The sequence below is a fragment of the Rattus norvegicus genome, chromosome 15 (assembly GCF_036323735.1).
Source record: "Rattus norvegicus strain BN/NHsdMcwi chromosome 15, GRCr8, whole genome shotgun sequence".
Taxonomy (NCBI): Eukaryota; Metazoa; Chordata; class Mammalia; order Rodentia; family Muridae; genus Rattus; species Rattus norvegicus.
In genome coordinates, this window is record NC_086033.1 from 23,096,075 (window position 1) to 23,115,708 (window position 19,634).

The following is a 19,634-nucleotide window of genomic DNA, read 5'->3' on the forward strand; positions in this document are numbered from 1 at the left end:
CTCTTGGCCTCTCTTTACGCTAGCTGGTTGGAGCTCCAGTATATTCTTGAGGGGACCTGGGCTGCAGCCTGGGCAGGGAGACTGTGTTAATCAGCAACTGGTATGTTACCACTGACCCCACTTTATGTGTTGGCGAGGTTTCAACAAACTTACCTGTTGACTGAGTTGCAAAGAGCAGGTTTGTAAAAATGGCGGAGGCACGCACTGGGTACCTGCTAAGCACACCGGAAATGAAGGGCCAGCTTCAGACAGCTGGGATGTTAGCAGCAGATGACAATCGTACCTTGGCTCCAGAACACTGAAAAGTGTTCTGTCTCCAAGGCACGAATTGTTTCCCCATGACACAAAGGCTCACTCTCTGTCCCAACTCAGAAGCCAGCTATGAGTATTATGTGCACCAAATGTCCCCAGGTCAGCTCTGCTTCTCAGTTGTCACCTGGACGTGCTGATAGGACGTGGACACAGGCAGAACCAGGAAATTCTCTGTGGACCAGATACGACAACTGGGAAGATCTTTTCCTTTTCTCTTTCCTGATTGTTCTAACCATCTGCTCTCTATGAGAGTTACCGTCAATGTGGTTCTGTTTATATTTCCCTAGGGCTTCGAGTTTTGTGGGGCATTTTTCCTTATTTGGCACAGAGTAGCTAGTTTCTGGGAAGTTTCTCCTTCTGGCTGTATTTCATAATTCTTCACGCTTCAATTTTTATTTCATTTAGTTATTGGTGTGTGGGAGGACATGTGCCTGTTGCGGCCCATGAATGGAGGTTAGAGGACAGCGTGCTTGAGTCAGTTTTCTTCTCCTGCTGCCTGGCCCCAGGGGCTTGACCTCAGGCAATCAGGCTCGGTGGGAGAGACACCTTAACTTGATACTCCATTTTTAACCAGCCTCCAACTTGATGGTCTGTGTCCATTATTTTCCTATTCTATTTCCAGCCGCCTTCTCCAATTTTAATTTCCCTGTTTAAAGACTGACTACTGTTCTCTCTCTCTCTCTCTCTCTCTCTCTCTCTCTCTCTCTCTCTCTCACACACACACACACACACACACACACACCTCCTCGCTCTGTATGGAGCTGCTGGCGGGGGGGGGGGGGTTGGCTTGTTCATTCGTTTACTAAGTCAGACTCCTAACATCTCTGTATCAGAAGAAACCAGGTGACTGAGTGAGACTCCAGGTCAGGCTTGCCCCTCACTTCAAACAGCACAACCATCCATATCTAGAAGTCATTCCGTGATATTTTATGAGATTGTCTTGTACTTTTTTTTTTTTCAAAGAGTTTATATAGGCTTTGGGCTGGGTTCTAAAGAGTCATTTACTGCTCCTATACAGATCGTAAACTCCGGACACTCCTTGATATATAGCAAGACCCTTTTGCTAGCTTTACTTGGCATAAAATTGGCGTAAAAGTGTTCTTTTTGATGGACAGTGAAGACATAAGTCTGACCTCATGATTCAGCTTGGCATAAGAAGTAAGCCTTCTAAGTAACGAAGACACAACTTTAATCGATCCTTAAAAATGACCAACGATTACCCACAGGGCAAGAGTGTGTGTGACTCATCTCTTATCTCTATAGCAACCTTTTCGGCTGTCCACTTCTAGCTAACCTTCAGAGAGTGTCTCATGATTCACAGTCCTAAGACTTTAAGTGTTTTCCTAAGAGACGAAAGACATTCCTCTCAGCCCATCCTGTTCAGTACCCACACGCTAATCATCCACACATGACTCATTCAAACTAATTGGTTGCCAGGCTACCTGTGTAGAGGAGAGTTCATGGCGTCCAAATGCTTCTCCAGCTACACAGTGACTTCCGTGTGTGTGTGTGGGGTGGGGGGCAGCAATGAATGCATCCCCAGCAACAGGCTCTGCAGAGCTTGTAAATCTATCCTAGAGACCAGAGCAGGCCTCCTCAGCGCCACTGCTGAGTGAGGGTTTGCGTGCAAACTCCCTCTGGTTGTGGGAAACTGGCTGAGACTATCAATTAACACACCAATAATTGATTACCTTAGTGCTTACAGGAAATCCAGGGAGCCAGGTAACACTTGGCCTGCTCCATGGTTTACATAAGCCAGTGATTGCTTGGGGTTTTTAACTTTTGTTTTTGAAACAGGGATACCGTGTATCCCTGGTGGCCTCTAGTTCAGGGATACAGATCAGGCTGGCCTTAGACTCGAAGGTATCTGCCTGTTTCTGCATCCCAACAGCATGCAGATCCCAGGAGGGTTAAGGGCAGGAACCACCACACCTACATAAAAATAAAACATTCATTTATTTCTTTTTTTTAAATATTTTTTATTCACTTTTTATTTATTTGAGTACAATACTGTCCCTGTCTTCAGACACACCAGAAGAGGGCATCGGATCCCATTACAGATGGTTGTGAGCCACCATGTGGTTGCTGGGAATTGAACTCAGGACCTCTGGAAGAGCAGTCAGTGCTCTTAACCACTGAGCCATCTCTCCAGCCCCATTCATTTATTTCTAAAATTTTATTTACCTGTTTTAATATTTTAAAGTGCATTTCTTTTTTTGCACATATGCATGTGAGCATGTGTATGTATGTGGGTTAAAGGACAACAACATTTAAGAGCTGGTCCTCTCCTTTCCTCGTGAGTGAGTTACAGGGATCAAACTAAGGCTGTGAGGCTTTGCAGCAGGTGGCCTTAGCGGATCATTCTTAACTCTCGTACCCGTATTTTCTCATGTCTAAAATGGGGTTAGTGAGCAAGGGCACAGTGAAAACAAACTGAACCGAACTGACTCTGTGGGTGGAGAAAAATGGGGCTCAAACCACCAAGGCAACAAACAGCCCCCCACCCCCCGGGGTGGGGAGAAGTCAGAAGAAGGGGGGGGAGCGGTTTGAGCTGTTACAGGCTGTTGGGATTGACAGGGAAGTAGATACCCTTGCCCAAGGTAGTTGACATTTGGGGGCAGACTAAGGGAGATTCGTGGTCAACAGAAAACACTTCTAAGCTTCTGTTTGATCGGCCAGAGTCTTTCTGTTTAGGACCAGCGCTGACATTTTTCGGGGACTGCTTTGGACCTAATAGGATTAAAATAATGCCAAATCCATAAACGTATTAAAGCCCTAGGCACAGGATGGGGTGCATACCCATTTGGTGGATGTTAGCTGATGCTATCTGAAACCGGGGGAACATTATCTTGAATATTCTTAACAACGTCACTCAGTTTTTATCTATATAAATGCTTCCGAACTGGTTATCAGCCTTGTTGCAAAAGCGGCTGTTTCTTGTAAAAACTTTTCATACAGACCGAGCTACACCCTGTTCCCTTGATTTAACTTTGTCGTGCTGTACTCTCCTATAATCTTTGAGAAAACATCTTGGGGGGGAGGCGCCTCTTACATCTCAGATGTGTCAGGGACACCTGGTCCTCCCTCCCCTCACACTCAAAGTCACTGCACATTTCTAGGGAAGGCTTCCGGTGAAGGGAATAGGGGCAGGATGAGACCATGAGGGGCAGTTTCAGACGAGGGAATCGGGTGAGTGTGAGAGTTTGGGTGTGGACAGCCAGGGTCCACTGTCCGGCACAGGTGAGGGACATAGGCTGGCGGGTGTGTCCCTGTCCACCACGGGGAAGCTCCGGGGTCCGCAGGGTGCGGTCCAGCCAGGCGCCTGCAGGGCGAGGGATGCTGCCCCGCCCCAGGAGGGCGGGCCCGGGCAAAAGTGTACTAGAAGCCGCCGAGCCACCGCCCTGCTCTAACAGCTAGCGGAGCGGCAGGAGGAGCACTAACCAGGTGAGCGGCGCGGGGCGACGGGGCGAGGGGACCGGTGCTGCACGGTGCACCGAGAAAGGGCTGGGCTCGCGGGAGATGGAGGACCCAGGCTCTGCAGCCCGGGAGGTGACCTCAGGGTCCCAGGTGCCGGTCCACCGCCCTGGTTCTCCTGCGGGTAACTCTCGGAGAGAGTTAGTCACGACCTAACACACTAACTCTCTTTGGCACGGCAGGATGCCAGCGGGCCCCGGGCACGCCTTCGAAGCCCTGAGCTCGAGTGAACCACAACCTACGGAGATCCACCTTGTAGCTGGCTCCAAGCGGTTGCCCCTAGCTTGGCCATAGGAATCAGGTGCCACTCTTGGCACGTTGCGGGTGGGAGTTTGAGGACTCGGCAGACATTGCCCTGCTTTCAGGCCAGCAGGCTCCTTCGGTGAGTCAGGTTCAGCGGAGGTAGGAGCTACAGCCACTCCCTAGATACTGACCACACACACTGTCCAGGCTCTAGTGCGCATGTGCCGGGATGGAGAACTACAGTAACCTCTAAAATTCGTTGTAAGCCAAGTGACTTATCCCTGACCGGTGCATATTTGTGCAATAAACTCTAGGTCTGGGTGGAGGAAGTCTTGGGTGTGGTGGTGTTTGTTTCAGAATGCAGAAGCTAGAGGCTTTCGAAAGTTGCATTTATCCCGAATTATCTGTTACTCCAACAGGAATGCGGGAAATCGATGATGGGGGAATCGCGGCTGTGGTTTAGGCTAACCCTAGTAGGAAGCAAGTGACCCCTATTTTTAGAAACTAGAATATTAGTAAAGCAATCCCTGGAGAGTAGGGTTTCTGGATGATAACAATTGGACTTAGTGACCCGGCTAATTCTGAGAAAAACAACAGGAATCACAATGTACAAAAACTCACCAATTTCTAACATTCCAAGTTGTTTGCTTCAAGTTTATACTTCCTTATTTTTATTTATTTACTTTAGGGGGGGTTGGAGGGGAAGGGAGAGTGTATTAGTTAGGGTTTTACTGCTGTGAACAGACACCATGACCAAGGCAACTCTTAGAAGAACAGCATTCAATTGGGACGCAGTCCATTATCATCAAGGCGGGAGCATGGCAGCTAGGACGAGGGTCATAAAGCCCACACCCACAGTGCCACACCTACTCCAACAGGGCCATACCTTCTAATAGTGCCACTCCCCGGCTGAGCTTTTACAAACCATCACAGGGAGGCAGGATGCCACTGCAGCCTAGGCAGGTCTGCAATTCACTACATAGCCCAGGCTGGCTTTCAATTTTCAATCCTGTCTCAGTGTCCTAAGTGCAGGGACCAACGATGTTAAACTACCACCCCCAACTGTTTCCCTAAATATTGACGTTTAATAACGAAAAGCTTGCTTTTCTGCAACAATAGCCTTTGGTGTGGGGGTGGTGCAGGTCAAGACCTTGAGACTGAAAGAATTTTTTGTTCAGACAAGGTCTTCCTACGTGGTCTAGGCTGGTTTAGAACTTGTGATTTTCCAGGCCAGTACAACCACACCTAGCAATTGTCCTCTTGGTCACTGATACTTTTTGCTTTGTTTTGCTTGTTTCTCAAGATAGGGTCTTACAATATAGCCTTGCTTGGCTTCACACTCAGTTCAGAGCTCAGGTTGGCCTTGAACCTATGGCACTCTCTCTACCATGGTTTCCTGAGTGCTGGGATTATAGATGTGGCCATCTTTACCCTAGACTCTTTTCCTAAGATAGTCACACTTCTCTTTGATGGGGACTAGCTTCCTAAATTCACAATGTTTAGGAGTTTGGTTTGAAATCTGCACTCATTCCATATTCTGGAGAGGACTCTGATGGGGTCTTTCAGGCCTATGCTTAGAAGTGTTTAATGGACAGCTCACTAAATTGTACACAAAGCAGAAGGGGTAGAGAATTGCTTGAGGATTGGCTCGAGGGTTCTCAATCAGTGAGAGAGTTCACTGGGTCAAAAGTGTTGGTTTATCATTTTTCAAGATGGGGGTCTCACAAGTAGCACTGGCTGGAACTTCATACATCAGGCAGGCCTGGACTTACGATACCCACCTGCCTCTGCCTCCTGGGTCTGCACAGATGCTTTCCAAAGAACCTTTCCTCAGGTGGGTGTGGGAGTGAGCGCCTATAATCCCAACATTCAGGAAGCAGAACTCAAAGAATCTCAAGTTCGAGGCCAGTGTAGACTACATGTAGAATTCCAAGCCAGCCGGGGCCAAAGAGTAAGACAGACCTGCCTTGAAATAAATAAACAAGCTTCTTACTTCTTGCCAGTGAACTCGTGTCCTAGGTCAGTCTTATTGACGATTCGGGTGCCTATTTGCCCAGCACCCTCAGTAGCCAAAATCTAAGTCTTCGCTACAACAGACACTGCACACACATTCACAACACCACACACACACACACACACACACACACACACACACCCCTCAGACACACACAGAGAGACAGACAGACACACACCCCTCAGACACACAGAGACAGACACACACAGAGAGACAAACACACACAGAGAGACAGACACACACAGAGAGACAAACACACACACAGATACACTTCAATTTAAAAAAAATCTATATTTGAGAAGTAAATACTGTAAAGAAAATTCTAACTAAAAACAATGAATACTTTTTTTTTTGGAAAAATGCAGTGTATTGGTTAAAATGTGGTTTTTCTTAACAATGTGGCTGTGTGCAAAAGCATTCTATACCCAGCAGCCCGTGTATTGACTCACTGAGTGAATGACTCACGAGTCACTGAGTGAATGACTCACGAGTCAGTGTCTGCCCAGAGCTCCTTTTTATTTTAAATCTGTTTACTATTTCAGTCGTGTCGCTCTGGGTGAACCAACAAGCTGAATTTTCAGGGATGTAACTAAAAAGTTCCAAGGATTCTATTTTAAAATATCAAAAATGTACAGTTTTAAACAAATATAGGTCAGACTTGAGTTAGGGTCAGGAAACTTGGGCTCTTGTCCCCAGGATGCCAATGCTTTGGGCCACTGAATGAGCTCTCGGATTCCTCACTTCACAGTGGGAATATTTTCTCTCCAGCCAGCGTTACCAGATTGCTAACAAAAGAACAGCTCAGTGAAAGTTCTCTGGGAACTGAAAATCACAGTGCAGGGAGGGCGTCGTTACCCTGACATCATCCAAAGGCCCACGTGAGTCACAGTGAAATCTGCTGCCTTTGGGATTTCATTTGGTCAGATTGGAAGATGGAGCCAGCCAGCCTTGATCAGAGGCTTTGCACAGTATCTCTTAGCGTTTCTAGATGTATCACTCTTTAAACAGAATTTGACTGGTGTTCTGTTAATAGAGCACCTTTTGAGGAGAATGGGAAAGTTCGATTGTTTGTTTGTTTTCCCATGTAGGCTCTTTTGAGTGACATATTATTTAACAGTGATTTGACCCTTCAGACCTAAGAGTTTAACTTGTAAATCTTCAAGTCTCTTAAAATTGAAGCAGGGGTTGGGGATTTAGCTCAGTGGTAGAGCGCTTGCCTAGGAAGCACAAGGCCCTGGGTTCGGTCCCCAGCTCCGAAAAAAAGAATCAAAACAAAACAAAACAAAACAAAACAAAACTGAAGCATATTGGTCCTCAGCTCCAAGAAAAAAACAAACAAACAAACAAACAAAAAACAAACTAAAACTGAAGCGTACTTAAGAGGGGAAAAGGGTTTCTTTATGGGGAAGTGCTCGTTGGTTAGTTTTTAGAGACAGTCTTGCTCTGTGGCCTAGGTTAACGGTAAAGTCAATCCTCCTGCCTCAGCCTAAGATAGAGGTGTGTGGCACCATGCCCAGCAGAGGATTGCTCTTGTTTGTCTGCTTGTGCAGCTTAGACAGGCTCCACATTTCTGCTCCTCTTACCTCAGCCCCCCCTAGACTTGAGGTGGCAGGTGGTGACCATCCTCCCTGGTAACCTTCGCTACTTTAAAATTCCTTGTTGGTTTTTATGGCCCCTTGTATGTAAGTTTATCTAGGGATAGACACTGACAGCCTGAATTGGTAGTCTTCAATTCAACCAGAGGTGATTTTTGGCCTTAGAGATTTTTCCCACCTTTGAAAACATTTTGGGTTGTCACAAGTTACAGGGCAGTGTGCCACCGGCATCTAACGGCTTGAAGCCAGAGATATTGCTGAAGGGGTGGGGAAAGGTTTAATCAGAAGTGCTAAGTTCTCTGTCCACTTTGAGCTTCAAAACCACTTCCTAACAGGATCTCACAATGTAGCGTTGGCTGGTCCGGAACTCGCTCTGTAAACCAGACTGGCCTCAAACTCACAGAAATCTGCCTGCCTCTGCCTTCTGGGTGCTGTGTACCACTATGCCCAGCCTAGGCTTTATTTTCTTAAGAAAAAATCTGAAGCCAGGAACTGCGGGTCCTGCCTTTGATGCCAGTCCCTGGGAGGCTGAGGAAGGGGGGTTGCTGTAAGTGATCAAGGCTGGAATGAGACCCTGGAGCTTGGTATGTGGTCCAGGCTGACCTCAAACTCTCAGGCTACAGAATGCTGCGCTCACAGGCATGATGGACACGGTGCTCACCTAATCATGTTATTTCTCGGGATAACTGAGTAAACTATCACAGATGGGCAAAATGAAGTCAGAAGAGAGTCTGATTATGTATTAGGTTCAGGTGATTCTCTTTCTTTTTTTTTTTTTTTCCCCCTTTTTTTCCCGGAGCTGGGGACCGAACCCAGGGCCTTGTGCTTGCTAGGCAAGCGCTCTACCACTGAGCTAAATCCCCAACCCCATGTTCAGGTGATTCTCATGGCAGCAAGATGGCTGCAGTCGTTCTGAGCTCTGATCGATCTCATTCCCGTCCAAAGCTGCCCTCCCTGTGGCTGCTTGCATTGTTTCGTGCCTTAGTGCTAGCCTTTGCCAAATATGCCAATTGCTGTTAATTTAATCGCCAGCGCCCTAAGAAAGGAACGTTTCCAAACCACAGCTGCTCTCTGCTGCATTCTGAGGGAATCTGCTGAAAAGGGGGGCAGGTTTCATGCATCCTGTGGTTTGATAGGTGTGGCACAGGAGCAAGAGCTGGAGGAAACAGGGTACGTCTGCAAACCAGCCCCGTGACCAATCCGTGTAAGGCAAACCTGTTTGGCAGTATCTTGAAGGCAGCTGCCTCAGGCCGCCTGACTGGCCTTTGCTTGGCTGTTTTACTGCTGTTTTATTTGTTGTTGGAAACAAACAAACAAACAACAGCAAAAACCCACAGGCACCACAGCCAACACTTGAGGTGCTGAGGCAGGAGGATCCTAAGTTCAAAGTCAGGATGAACTACATAGAAAGACCTTAATACTTACAATACTTCGAAATCCAACCAAACACTCCCAAATGCCGCCTGTCCACCACCAACGCCCTTCCCAGCTCACAAGTGAGTTCTCAGGTTTGAATGTCCCAGCAGCACCGACCACACTCTGGTGTGCATGCGTCTCATATCTCTCACTGGCCTGGGGGCCCTGGGGGCCCTGGGATGGTGTGGAAAGCGATGGCTCAGAGCAGGCGTCAGGGTGCACCAAGCGAGGGTAACTAACCAGGCAGCAGCCATATCAGCTGTCTTAGAGATCTCGGTAGGAACCGACAGATGGATTTCCTCCAATCTGTGGCTGGGAAGAGAGGAGGGAGGGTTGTACTTCCCATGTATCCTTGCAAGGGTAGAAAAACTCAGGGAAGCAGGGAGCCAAGAGAATTTACCGTCTTTCACCGAGAGGAGAGACAGGAAATTCTCAACCTACCCCTTAGCCCTCAAGGCCTTTTACTCTCAGAGCACAAGCTCCTGGCGTCAAGGTCTGACTTCAGAACCTGAGTGGGTTTGGAATTTAGCTAGACTGTATCCCGCCTGTCCGCAAGATGTTTTTATGATCCAGCGCCATTGATCTAGGTGAAATGATTGTAGACTGACCAGAATTGCCCATGAACTATTTATGTTTAATCTCGTGAGATTTTGTAAAATGTTTTAGGCTCAAGTACTAATAACCCCCTTTGGCTTTTCTCTCTTAGGAAAATGGCAGACGGCTTCTCAGTAAGTATTTCATGTGTGTTCTCTTAGCCGAGCTTTCCCTTTGACCCTCCTACTGTGAAACTCCCTCTGGCTCTCGTGTGCATTCAGGCCTGTTAGCAGCAGGCTTGCTTTCCCAGCAGCAGATTACAGGGAGAGGTGTGGCCTGCACAGCGGAGATGTCCCTCCTGGAAGCAGCGAGACGGTGACTTGGTGCGCTCATGCCAACACCTGCAGCTGTCTCTCGTGTTGACTAGAAAGCGTGTGTTTATAGCCAGCCAGTTCCTGGTGTAAACCAGAAGAGCTTAACCCACCCCGACCCACGAAGATGAGAGACCAGAATAAAATACAACACAAAACAGCAGAAAAGGCGAGGGAAGAATATGAATCTTTTTCCTGTACTCTCAGCTTCTTAGATCACAAGTGCCTGGAGTCCCGTGGTGAAGGAGTCCCATCCTCTAATTGTTTGTCTTTCTTTACAGCTTAATGATGCCTTAGCTGGCTCTGGAAACCCAAACCCTCAAGGATGGCCTGGTGCATGGGGGAACCAGCCTGGGGCAGGAGGCTACCCAGGGGCCTCCTATCCTGGGGCCTACCCAGGACAGGCTCCTCCAGGGGGTTATCCTGGACAGGCTCCTCCTAGTGCCTATCCGGGCCCAACTGGCCCTAGTGCTTATCCTGGCCCAACTGCCCCTGGAGCTTATCCTGGCCCAACTGCCCCCGGAGCCTTCCCAGGGCAACCTGGGGGACCTGGAGCCTACCCCAGTGCTCCTGGGGCCTACCCCAGTGCTCCTGGGGCCTATCCTGCTACTGGCCCCTTTGGTGCCCCGACTGGACCACTGGTAAGGAGGAAGTTGTTTCATGGGCTTGCTGTACCAGTGGGGAGGACATTAGAGGGAATTTAAGCCTGCTGCTTAGCCATGTCTTAAGAGTCAATGGCAGGGGTGTAATCAGTCAAGTAGGAAAAGGAATGTGTTCATATTGAGTTGATTCTGTAACTTGTTATGATAAGGCATTGGGTGGCTTACACCTATAACTCCAGTAAACACTGAGAGCTTTTCAAGACTGCAAAACTTTAGCTCAAACCAGGGATGCAAGGAGGGAAATGATGGGGTAGAGGTGACTCCTCCACCTCGTACCCATGCAAGCAGGCTTTCCAGTCACCCAGTCTAGTCACCCGGGGGGTGGGGAGGAGCAACTGCGGGACGCATATGCAAGGCCTAGTGCAGACCAAGGCTAGAGATGGACGTTTGGGAGACAGCAGAACCTAGGAGGAAATGTCGTAGTGGAGAGACCAGAGGCAGGGACAGAGCTCCGGGGAAGTCCACCAGCCCGTAAGCACTTTGCCTAACACTTGTGGAATGAACTGTAGAAGAGCTCATGCGTAAAGCATTCTGCTGGTGACCTGGGAGCACAGAAGTCCCAGGTGACACAAACCTTTCCTCAGGGGGCAGAATTACAGTTCTGTATGTCATGTCAAGGGGACCCAGGGACCTATGCACGAAGATTGTCGGTCAACAGTCTCGCTTAAAACGCTGCAAAAATGATTCCATGCAGATGAATTATGGGTGGAAACGGCCCCAGGGACGGTTCAGGAACACTTGTTCCCTAATTTGTTAATTTCTCAATTAACTTTCATGCTCACGGGGAACGCTATCTCCCATCTCTTTAGGCCCTGGACAGGGTGGCCTCAGAAGCCACACAGTGTTCTATGTTTGTCACATGCATTGTAACAATGTTTGCAACGTACTCTTACATTCCCCAAGAAAACACAACGCTTTGCTGACCCTGGGATTCTTGTCTATCCCAGACAGTGCCCTACGATATGCCCTTGCCTGGAGGAGTCATGCCTCGCATGCTGATCACAATCATAGGCACAGTGAAGCCCAACGCAAACAGGTACAAGGGTGACCCCATCGATCAGACTGTTTGAATCGTTTTGAAATAAAAACAGTCTTAATTAAGATTTTGGAAACTACACGTTAGAATCCAAGCTGGGCTATCACATAGACTGTCTCAGAGTAGTACTTGATTCTATGTGATTTTTCTGTCAGGTTGTTCAGAGTAAATGGTAACATCCTTTTGGTGTGTGTCCTATGCTCTGATCTTTATAAGTGAGTGCAGGGTGGTGGCCAGTTGTGGTGGTTTGTATACGCTTGGCCCAGAGAGTAGCACTATTAGGAGCTGTGGCCTTGTTGGAGGAAGTGTGTCACTGTGGAAGAAGGCTTTGAGACAGCTTCCCCCTAGCAGCCTTTAGAACAAGAGGTGAACCTCTCAGGTCCTCCAGCGCCATGCTGGCCTGGATGCTGCCATGCTTCTCCCCATAATGATAATAGATTGAACCTATAAGCCTGTATGCCAACCCCAATTAAATGGTGTCCTTTATAAGACCTGCCTTAGTCACAGTGTCTCTTTACAGCAACAGAAACCCTAAGACACCATTGACTCCCCTTTAGACAAATAAAACCGAGGCTTGGGTCTTATGTTTACTGAATAGCAAGTTAAGAAGCCCAGCCTTTTGGGTAGGTGTCATTTCTTCAAAGGGCTTGAGAAGATTACCATGGCAACTCTTATTAGAGAAAACATCTAACTGGGGCTGCCTTACAGTTTCAGAGGTTTAGTCCATTATCGTGATGGAGAACATGGCCAAGTGCAGGCAGACACAGTGTTGGAGGAGCCCAGAGTTCTCCTTCAGGATCCGTAGGCTGTGTCACTGGATGTAGCTTGAGCATAGGAGATCTCGAAGCCTGTCTCCCACAGTGACACACTTCCTCTAACAAGGCCACACCTCCTATTAGTGTCACCCTCTATGGCCCATTCAAACACATGAGTCCATGGGGATCATACATATTCAAACCACCACATACCTGCTAAAGATGTCATCAAATCAGCCTTTGCCACTGGAACAGGTTTAGCCGAGGGTAGACCAGGTATGCTGTGAGGAGGTAATTACATGCCAATTAATAGTCACCCAGAGATATCTGAACTGAATGATTACCTCCAGTCATAATTACATATAATATGAAGAAGCTGAATGTCCCCAGCAACCTGTTTCACCTGTCCCTGTGCTTAGTGGTGCCACAAACACTCCTGTCACCATCAGGGAGTCTGTCTTATGGGGAAAAGGTAGACATTTCAGCAGATGTACAGGTTTGTTCAAGAATTAAGTATGGGCTTGGCTATGCAGGTGCACACGCAACATCCTAACTTACAGGAGATGGGAACAGGAAGGTTCTAAGTTCAAGGACAGCCTGAGCTATATGATTCTATCTCAACAAACACACAAACAAACAAAGAAGCTATGAACTCCTCTGTATCAGTTTGTACGTGGTAGAGGAATGGGAGCAACATTCTGTCACCAGATGGACACAGCTTAGATAGACTGACATACTCCTCCAGCCAAGCTCCTCTCATTCTGTGTGGGAAGCACTGTCCCAAGCCACTCTTCTTCCCAGGTGGCCTGGAGAGATGCTCTAAGTTCAGTGCCCATCACATTGTAAAACTTCACTTATACATATAATACTCTCTTATATGTATATGTGTTATATATGTATATGTTATTTTCAAAATATACATTTATTTAATCTGTCCCCACCTAATGCAGAACCATAGAGTTAATGTTAACAGTTGAGGGCTATTGTACTGGATAACCTTGTTCCAGTAACACTGGCAGTGTAGCCTGTGTACCGACACTCAAAACTGATTCTGGATCAAATAGTAAACAGAAAAATTAACTGTGTGAATCCACACTCTAATAAATTTATGGGGAAAAATGTGCTTGTGTGACAGAGATGACAATCTCTATTCACAGGAGGACTAGACCCAAACACTACTGTCGCTTTCCCTGACTGCTAAGTTATTCAGAACACCCAAAGAATGGCTGTTAGTTCTAGATCACGCACATCAGCCTCTAGTATTACTGTTGGGAGCTCACCTTAAGAAATCCAGTAGGGCCAGTCCCTTAACAGAAGACTCGTGTTTGCTTTAACACACAAGAACAAAAAGGGTCAGAAAGTTCAAGTAGCACTTTCACCAGTCCCACCTCAGAGCGCTGCACGTCCTGACTTTACAACATAGCAACCGGGAAGGAAACATCAGCCACATCCGTGTACCCTGCTGTTCTGAGCTTTCCCGTTAACCGTGACAAAGTTGGATACTTGGGAGCTGGCTTGCCAAGTATTAAGAGCAATCTAACAGGGCAGGAAGAGAACCATTATTATTACTTATAGCAAGGTACGAAGTGCTCTCGGGATGGGTCTGAAGCTATGAGGCTATCTAGAAACCTTTGCCCAGGTACACAAGAGAATGTCTGTGAAAAGAGAGCACTACAGTCAGGAGCAAAACAAGCCAGCTGGTGTCCCACACTTGGAATCACAGCCCCCAGGAGGCTAAAGTATGTGAGGCTCGCAAGCTGGAGTCCAGCATGGGCTACACAGCGAGATCCTGTCTCAATAAACAGACAAGGCAATCGCAGTAACGAGAGGATGGGCCAGTTCTTGGATCTGATACTGTGGCGTATTTGTCTCCAGAACAGAAAAACAGTTCCAACATATTATGAAAGGGTTTGCATTTTAGAAAGCTAGATGTTCTTGTCTTGATACACACTTAACTACTTATCCTTGATTTCTGGTTTAAAACAGTATCACTCTGAATTTCAAGAAAGGGAACGACATCGCCTTCCACTTTAACCCCCGCTTCAATGAGAACAACAGAAGAGTCATCGTGTGCAACACGAAGCAGGACAATAACTGGGGAAGGGAAGAAAGACAGTCAGCTTTCCCCTTTGAGAGCGGCAAACCATTCAAAGTAAGTTCCTGCTGCAGCTGCTGCTGTATGCACACAGCGTTCTCTTATCGAAGGAGTCACTGGAAAACCTGCCCTGGGCACCCGGTGGATCCTCCTGAGCACGCAGCACCCAGCCTCCACAGGCTAGCGATGCAGCCACGAGCAGCGTGTTCTCCAGCTCCCTCAGGAGCCTCCTCGCTGCCACTGGCACCTCTCCAGTCTTCTAATAGCACACTGCTTTCCTTTTTCTTAAGATTTATTTATTATATATAAGTACACTGTTGCTGCCTTCGGACACACCAGAAGAGGGCATTGGGTCCCATTACAGATGGTTGTGAGCCACCATGTGGTTGCTGGGATTTGAATCAGGACCTCTGGAAGTTAGTGTTCTTAACCACTGAGCCATCTCTGGAGCCCAGAAACAGGGTTTCTGTGTGTTGCCCTAGCTATCCTGGTACTCAGAGATCCCCCTGCCTCTGCCTCCAGAGTGCTGGGATTAAAGGCGTGCACCATCACTGCCTGGCTAAAACTAAACATTTATGTATGCAAACAGTTTTCATGGTGGCCATTATCTGTCCTTCGATAACTTCGCTATCCTTTTACTGTGTTTTAAATCTGACAACCTAGCATCAGTTTTCCTGTTCAGTTTACTGCTCTGGATCATTTCCATCCCACAAGTAAAACAAAAACGGAACTTCCGGAACTCATGCTACACATAGAAATTGACAGACGAGAATGACACAGGGCAGACAGTGTGTCCTGGGATACACACAGGGTGGAATGCCCACACTGCACTGGCTATTACATGCTTCTGACGGCTTCCATGTTCGGTTCTAGATACAGGTCCTGGTTGAAGCCGACCACTTCAAGGTTGCGGTCAATGATGTTCATCTGTTGCAGTATAACCATCGGATGAAGAACCTCAGGGAAATCAGCCAACTGGGGATCATTGGTGACATAACCCTCACCAGCGCTTCCCACGCCATGATCTAAGCCAGAAGGGGTGGGCCGGCACCAGAACTGCCCTGTGTGTTATGAGCGGGAAACTTTGCATTTCTCTCTCCTTATACTTCTTGTAAGACATCCATTTAATAAAGTCTCGTGCTGAGAGATACCTGTCGCTTTGGCTTTTATTTTTTTTTGATAGTAGGTGTCAAATCCTTGTGAACAGTAAGCCAGTGTTCTATCACTGAGTCACGCATCCCTAGTCTTTTGAACTTTGTGTGTGTGTTGTGTGCACATGGGTGCAGATGCCTGCTCACATCAGCGGCATCAGGCTGCTGGAGCTGGAGTTACAGGTGGTTGTAAGCTCCCAACTAGGGTGCTGGGAACCAGACTCAGATCCTGTGGGAGAGCAGTCTTGAGGGTGGGTGACTGACTTACCCACTCGGGCCAGGTCAGGTCCACCGATGGACCTCCAGCTGCCTGCCTTTATATGTGATTTGATTTGGAGCAGTGTAAGTACGTAAAGGGAAATATGGAATTATGAATAAACCATCCTGATTTTTTTTTTCCCAGAGCTGAAGACTGAACCCAGGGCCTTGCGCTTGCTAGGCAAGCGCTCTACCACTGAGCTAAATCCCCACCCCCACATCCCGAATTTTAAAAAGGAAATACATTGAACAGCTCACCAGTAGATAGTTACCCTTGACATCTGGATAGAGTTGTGTTACTTCCCGCTGTAGTGATCCCAAGGGAAGATCAAAGGGCCCAAGTACACAACCCTAAGTAAGGGCCAATCAGGGGACAGGAGAGAGCGATGTGAGGCCATGGCTGGCGCTGAGCCTGCACTGTCTTCCAGCATTGCTCTGTTCTAGGACACGCGCATCTCTGTAATTCCGGGACCATCATGTGTGCAGTCCTGAAATGGATGATGTGGAGGAGGCCGGTCTTAAACCTCTTTTTCCCTTTAAAGGCACAGGTCATTGCCTTCAAACCAGTATTCAACACCGCTGAGAACTTGTCTTGGCTTTTACGTCCATTCTCACACTTAACACTTCCTATCTTTCCTATCAGCAGCAAGCGCAAATAGGAAAACGTCAAGGTTCTTTGTTCTACGATGTTATCTTCTCAGTTTAAACTGGCAAATGTCACAAGCTGGAGTCCCAGGAAAACCAGAAATCAGGAGGTCGGTAAAAGCAAGCACTTGCGGTCACAGCTGACAGGACAGGAACATGCAGAGAGCTGGGTCTTGGCATTGACCTCAGCCGGTCAGGTCTGGTGTCCTTACACATTGAGCGATCCCCGAAGCCATACACAACTGTCCATCACTAGGCCGTTTCATCTGTCTTCATGCATCGGTAAGGGGTGGCATCCTATGAACATTCTCTATGCAGACACCTATGTAACCTTCCAGGAAGTTGTCTGGGCATCATGATAAGACCACCTTTCCCCAAAGCCAAACACATCTAACTCTGACGTCAAAAGAAGACTGAACTTTCTCTTGAAAATGTCTAATCCTATACCTACAAGGTTCCTATCGAGTGGAATGTCTTCTTCCAAAGCTCCGCTCATATGCAGACCAAATCATGACACAGGGTAGGGCTGTTAGCATTTGCTGAGTGCCCTTTGCAGCACTCAGTTGTCTACTTATGTTCTACTACATATCTGTGTACACACATATGTACATGTATGTATGTATGGGGGAAGGGCTGGATATGCTACGACATGGACATGGTGTGGGAGGACAAGTGTCTTTATCTTTGAGCTGTCTCTCTCCCTATCAGCAGCGTTCTACAATCATAAAGTTAAGGGTTTATAACGTAAGGGCTGGAGTGGCGGCTCAGCACGCACGGCTCTTCCAGAAAACTCTCCACAGTCCACGTGAAGCAGCTCGCAGCAGCCTGCAATTTAGAGTTTTTGTGAAGATTATTCTCTCTCAACCCTGTCAGTGGTAGCCAGCTCTGGTAAAGGGAGAATGACCAGAGGCAGCAAGGACTGAACAGTAAAATAAGTGGACTTCCGGATTCAGAAACCCTCATCTAAAGGAATACAGGAAAACAAAGCGATCTGATGTCTACAGATACAGCGCTCAAATGAAAAATCTATAAAATGAGGGTGCAGATGCAAAACCTTGGTTCACGTTTAATATTTTAAATATCCTACAGGGTTTCTACAGTATCACCATTAAAATCCATGAACAGGGAACATTAAAACACTGCAATGCAATATAAACAGACCAAAGAGAAGTGCATACCAGTGCATATTTTCAACAATTTAAGAATGTATCAAAGAAGTAACAATGTGAAGAAAAGAATGTTTGCAATAATTTTTAAATTAAAAGCCCTCCTGGTGTTCTCTTCAGGGTCTTAGCGGTGAGAAGACGATGAGGTTACCGCCAAAGGAGAACTGTCGGCCTCGATCTTGCTGTCTGGTGTCCTCTCGAGTGCAGGGGCTGGTGCAGCTGAGGTCAGGCTAAAGAACACAGCAGAGCAGTCACGGAATCCACCATCAACAGCTGCCCCAAATGAGCTTTCTAGTCAACTGAATGCCAAAGAGTAAGCTTCCCCATGAAATTAACAGCGTAAGACCCAACGTAAAGCTTTAATTTTACTCCTGTGTGCCACCATTGCAGGTGGATCTCAAGGGGCCAGCCTGGTCACAGAGTGAGTTAGAGGACACTCAGGGCTATGCAGAGAAACCTCGTTTTACTCCCTGAACCCCAAAATTAAGACCCCACAGCAGAGCACGGCTGGAGTAAGGAACTTCAGGGTGAACACAGCTGAGGAGCCCTGTGATGGGGGCAGACCCTGCCCACCACACCCTGGCTTTCCAGAGCAGCAGAAGCATTGTCTTATGTTGTGTTTTCTTTTTAAATATACTTTATTATAAAAACTTGTGTCACTTAGAAACATCTACCATAATCCAAGCCACTCACTAAATATTAGACACTCATCCAATGTCTCCTATCAAATTTGAATAGCAAGATACATGTCAGGGTTTATGACTAATTAGATTGTATGACTTTTCTCAATTAAAAACATTTTTTTATGTACATGGGTGCTTTGCCCATGGAGGGCATAAGAGGGTGGTGGGCACTATGGGCAGAGTGGGTGCTAGGAACTAATAACCCCGGTGCTCTGAGTGCCCTCCAGCCCTCTTTCAGTTTTAGAACAGATCCTGTATAAAACTCAACACATGTACAGATAATGGGAAACCATACATTCTAAACCTTGCACAGGTTGAAAGATGAATAATGTTCATTTTATAAAACAAATCTAGCACTGGGACACCTGTAATCTCGGTACCAGAGAGGAGAGTTCAGGCCAGCTTGGTCTCTAATTTAGACCCTATTTTGAAACCAAACAGGGTGGTTGAGAGGTCTCAGCAAGTTAAAGGGCTGAGGACTTTAGTTCCATCCCTGAAACCCCACGGAAGAGGACTGGTTCCCCGACGCTGTCCTCTGACCTCCACACATGCTCTGGCATGCACACACCCTCCCTCACAATAACCATAAATAAGACACACTCAAAACAGAGTTAAGATGAAAACTTACTGGACCAAGAAGATGGCATTCAGAAGTGAGACTTTTATGTAGCAGTACTGAAAAATAAGAGAAATGATTTTAAAAGAACATTCTTTTAAAGACCTACCAGGCTTGACTATGTCACACTGTTTAAATGCAATTAGATTTCAGGTGAAGTCTTTCTTTAAGCATAAGAGTCTTCTGTAAGAAAGTACCATACTTGTAATATTGAAGGGACCCAGAGCTTGAAGAGGAACAGACAGAGGCCAGTGTGGTGGCACACACTGTAACCCAGCACTGTAACCCAGCACATAGGAGGCAGGGCAGGTGGATCTCCACGAGGTCCTGGATCCTGGTCTACATAGCCAGTTGCAGGCCAGCCAGGGCTACATAGTGAGATCATGTACAACACAAAGAAACCCAGGTAAAAGACCTTAACTGACTGCACAGCCGTAACATTTTACTTTACCTTAGGTCTCCAACAGACCTACAGGATAGCAGAGGAAAATCAGGCCACCGCTGCATTGTAACACAAATATGAGGCCCGGTTCCCTTAATAGAGCAATCGCTACATAGTACATAGGAATGCCTAGTACAATATGCACCAGAGAGGAAAAGCAGAACAT

General features: G+C 47.2%; 2 protein-coding genes across 3 annotated transcripts in view; one reads left to right on the forward strand and one right to left on the reverse strand.

Annotated features, from left to right (window-relative positions):
* The first annotated feature begins 3,720 nt into the window (after positions 1–3,720).
* On the forward strand, positions 3,721–15,657 carry Lgals3 (galectin 3). Of its 2 annotated transcripts, none has more exon segments than NM_031832.1 (6): positions 3,721–3,756; positions 9,761–9,782; positions 10,241–10,600; positions 11,569–11,657; positions 14,399–14,564; positions 15,381–15,655. In NM_031832.1, coding segments are annotated over 5 exon segments (789 nt in total). In that variant the 5' UTR covers positions 3,721–3,756; positions 9,761–9,764; the 3' UTR covers positions 15,537–15,655.
* A 1,946-nt stretch (positions 15,658–17,603) lies between these two features.
* The window catches only part of Dlgap5 (DLG associated protein 5), a 30,604-nt gene continuing 28,573 nt past the window's right edge, over positions 17,604–19,634 (reverse strand). Inside the window, exons 18-19 of the mRNA NM_001135802.1 lie at positions 19,039–19,085; positions 17,604–17,957 (exon numbers count right to left, since the gene is read on the reverse strand). Coding sequence (NP_001129274.1) covers positions 17,844–17,957; positions 19,039–19,085 — 161 coding nt within the window. The 3' untranslated portion in view covers positions 17,604–17,843. The remainder of the gene's footprint in view (positions 17,958–19,038; positions 19,086–19,634) is intronic.

Excerpts from the sequence above, each read along its gene's own strand:
- Lgals3 (XM_039093700.1), top strand. Across the intron at positions 10,601-11,568 it reads GTGCCCCGACTGGACCACTG|ACAGTGCCCTACGATATGCC; the intron begins GTAAGGAGGAAG and ends TGTCTATCCCAG. Across the intron at positions 14,565-15,380 it reads AGAGCGGCAAACCATTCAAA|ATACAGGTCCTGGTTGAAGC; the intron begins GTAAGTTCCTGC and ends GTTCGGTTCTAG.